The sequence below is a fragment of the Histoplasma capsulatum genome (assembly GCF_000150115.1).
Source record: "Histoplasma capsulatum G186AR genomic scaffold supercont2.16, whole genome shotgun sequence".
NCBI classification, from domain to species: Eukaryota; Fungi; Ascomycota; class Eurotiomycetes; order Onygenales; family Ajellomycetaceae; genus Histoplasma; species Histoplasma capsulatum.
In genome coordinates, this window is record NW_025544816.1 from 516,566 (window position 1) to 518,742 (window position 2,177).

The window sequence follows — 2,177 nt, forward strand, 5'->3', positions numbered from 1 at the left end:
AGTCACGAATAGCTCAACAGTGCATGTAAATGCCCTGTCTTGGTACAGGGATGGACAACGAACTTGATTCGCTCAGTACCTAGATTGCCAGACAACGCATATTGCATGAACGAGCATGATTGCCATTCTCCAACATGAGAGGGTTTTGCGCCCTGAGTGACAACTTGGTTTGGGCTTATAAGGAAGTGATATGATCGTTTTCGTAGTAGGAACTTCGCCTTTGATCCAAAACTAGTAAACACCATGGCCAATGCTCAGACCCTCCTAGACTATCTAATGGTAGCACCACCGGGTCTCGCTACCGAAGAAACCAACAAAACGCCCAACACCACCAATGGCAGCTATTCCTGGAGAGACATCAACAATGTTGGCGACTGGTCCGAATTCACCTACGCCCATGTTATGCAGCGCTATGGGAACTTGCTTCAGTCAGCACAGATTGCGGATGAACCGATGCCAAACTCACCACCACAATCTATCAACACTGAGCCGATGTTTGCTGTCCATTTCACCACCTACATCCAAAGTCGGTTACGCCGAGCGCTGCGAGCTAGTTTCCAGCATCTTGAACCTCAACTTGCAAATCTGCATCTCACTCCTATCACAATTGACATAGGTGATGCAGCGCAGATCATAGACAACTTCCGACCAGACATAGCATTTTTTCAAGCAAACAGCACACTCAACTCCTCCCCAAATCGTTGCCCAGGTGATCTGAAAGTGTCATGGAAATGGGTGTCACACTGGGCAACAGCATTATCTGTTGAAGATAGCAGGCAGTATAAGCAGGTCCTATCTCAGGTCAACTTTTACATGAAACAGCACAACGCGCGTTATGGCTTTGTCTTGACTGACACTGAGTTGGTACCGATTAAAAGGCTGGATGGGAATGGCAACTTGCTGGTGGCACAGTCTATATCGTGGGAAGCGAGAGGACAGGGACGCTTAACTATTCTTCTGGGACTATGGTTTCTTGGAATGTTGGGGGCGGCGGATGATGACTGGCAGCTTTGATAAACAGTCTCAGACTTAACAAAAGATAAAGAATTTCTGTCGGGGATTGCGTTGCTAGTAGTACTTTGTATTTGGGCGGAGACCCTTCTTTTGGTCATCGGCCTGTGAAGCATGTTAGCCGCAGGGATGCGCAGGAAAATTAGTCGTTGGCCGCTCCAGGGAACTAACAAGCTTCACTCCAAAGCCTTTGACGCACTCAGTTTCCTCCTTAATCCAGCCACGTTCCCTGTCTCCAATGTATGTATTGCTAGGATAAGTGATGGCAACATCAAAATCAATCCAAACAACTCTTTCTGGGTCGCCCGGAATGATGAGAATGTTCTTGGGGTAAGTATCGTTGTGTTCAACTAAAGCTGAATGAATTTGTTGGATGCCGATGATGGCTTTGTTCATACGCTCTTTGCTGTAGGTAACACAGTTCATCATCAAGGGACTTGGTAAGTACTCAATCAAAATCGCACTTGGAAGGCCATCGTCACGTTGAAAGGCATCAAGGTGGGGTGCAAAGCTGGTGGGGTTTAGAGAAAGCATAAACCCGTAAAACTTTGGCACGTAGCCGCCATCACTTATTCCAAATCGCTCTAGATTGCAATACGCCCTGATTTCGCAGCGAGAGCGATTCAAATCACGAACACCATCACCGGCATAACCGGGATCGCCATTGTTATGGAACTAGATCAGTGTCAGAGTGATGTAGAGTTAGGATGCACCCATGCAGAGGAACATACGACTTTCAGAACACGCGGCTTGCCATTGTAGTTTATATGAAATATCGATGATGTCTCTGAAGCATTCAGCTCTCTGATGAACTTCGTCTTCAGAGGGTCGATCTCAATCTTCAAGTCTTTGTTGAATTCTGTTTCCTCCTGGTAGATACTGCCTGCTCGGCCAATCGTCATGATGAAAGCGAAAGAAAGGGGATGACAGCTGTTAGAGCGTTTGGAATCTGGTGGCCACTTTCAGTGATGAAGACGAAAAGCTATGGAAGCTGAGATCGTGCTGGAAGGATGTGATCAAAGGTGTCAATGATTTCGGTTATTATGTTAGACCACTGGGGCAAAAGAGCCCACTTAGTAGCTACTCTATCATCACGTGCCCCCCAACATTCTGTTGGGCACTAGTTGCCCAGGTGGTCCTCCACCGCACGTGATTACCCCTATATA

General features: G+C 47.0%; 2 protein-coding genes across 2 annotated transcripts; one reads left to right on the forward strand and one right to left on the reverse strand.

Annotated features, from left to right (window-relative positions):
• Positions 1 to 243: 243 nt before the first annotated feature.
• HCBG_08626 (uncharacterized protein) lies at positions 244 to 1,014 on the forward strand (the record flags this gene model as incomplete). The annotated part of the gene is made up of 1 exon (XM_045435675.1): positions 244 to 1,014. The coding sequence occupies one exon, from the start codon at positions 244 to 246 to the stop codon at positions 1,012 to 1,014; it is 771 nt and encodes a 256-aa protein (XP_045283775.1).
• A 54-nt stretch (positions 1,015 to 1,068) lies between these two features.
• HCBG_08627 (uncharacterized protein) lies at positions 1,069 to 1,913 on the reverse strand (the record flags this gene model as incomplete). Its single annotated transcript, XM_045435676.1, has 3 exons — positions 1,069 to 1,116; positions 1,183 to 1,686; positions 1,743 to 1,913. 3 exons carry the CDS (start codon positions 1,911 to 1,913, stop codon positions 1,069 to 1,071), a joined length of 723 nt encoding a protein of 240 aa, XP_045283776.1.
• Between the last annotated feature and the right edge of the window lie 264 nt (positions 1,914 to 2,177).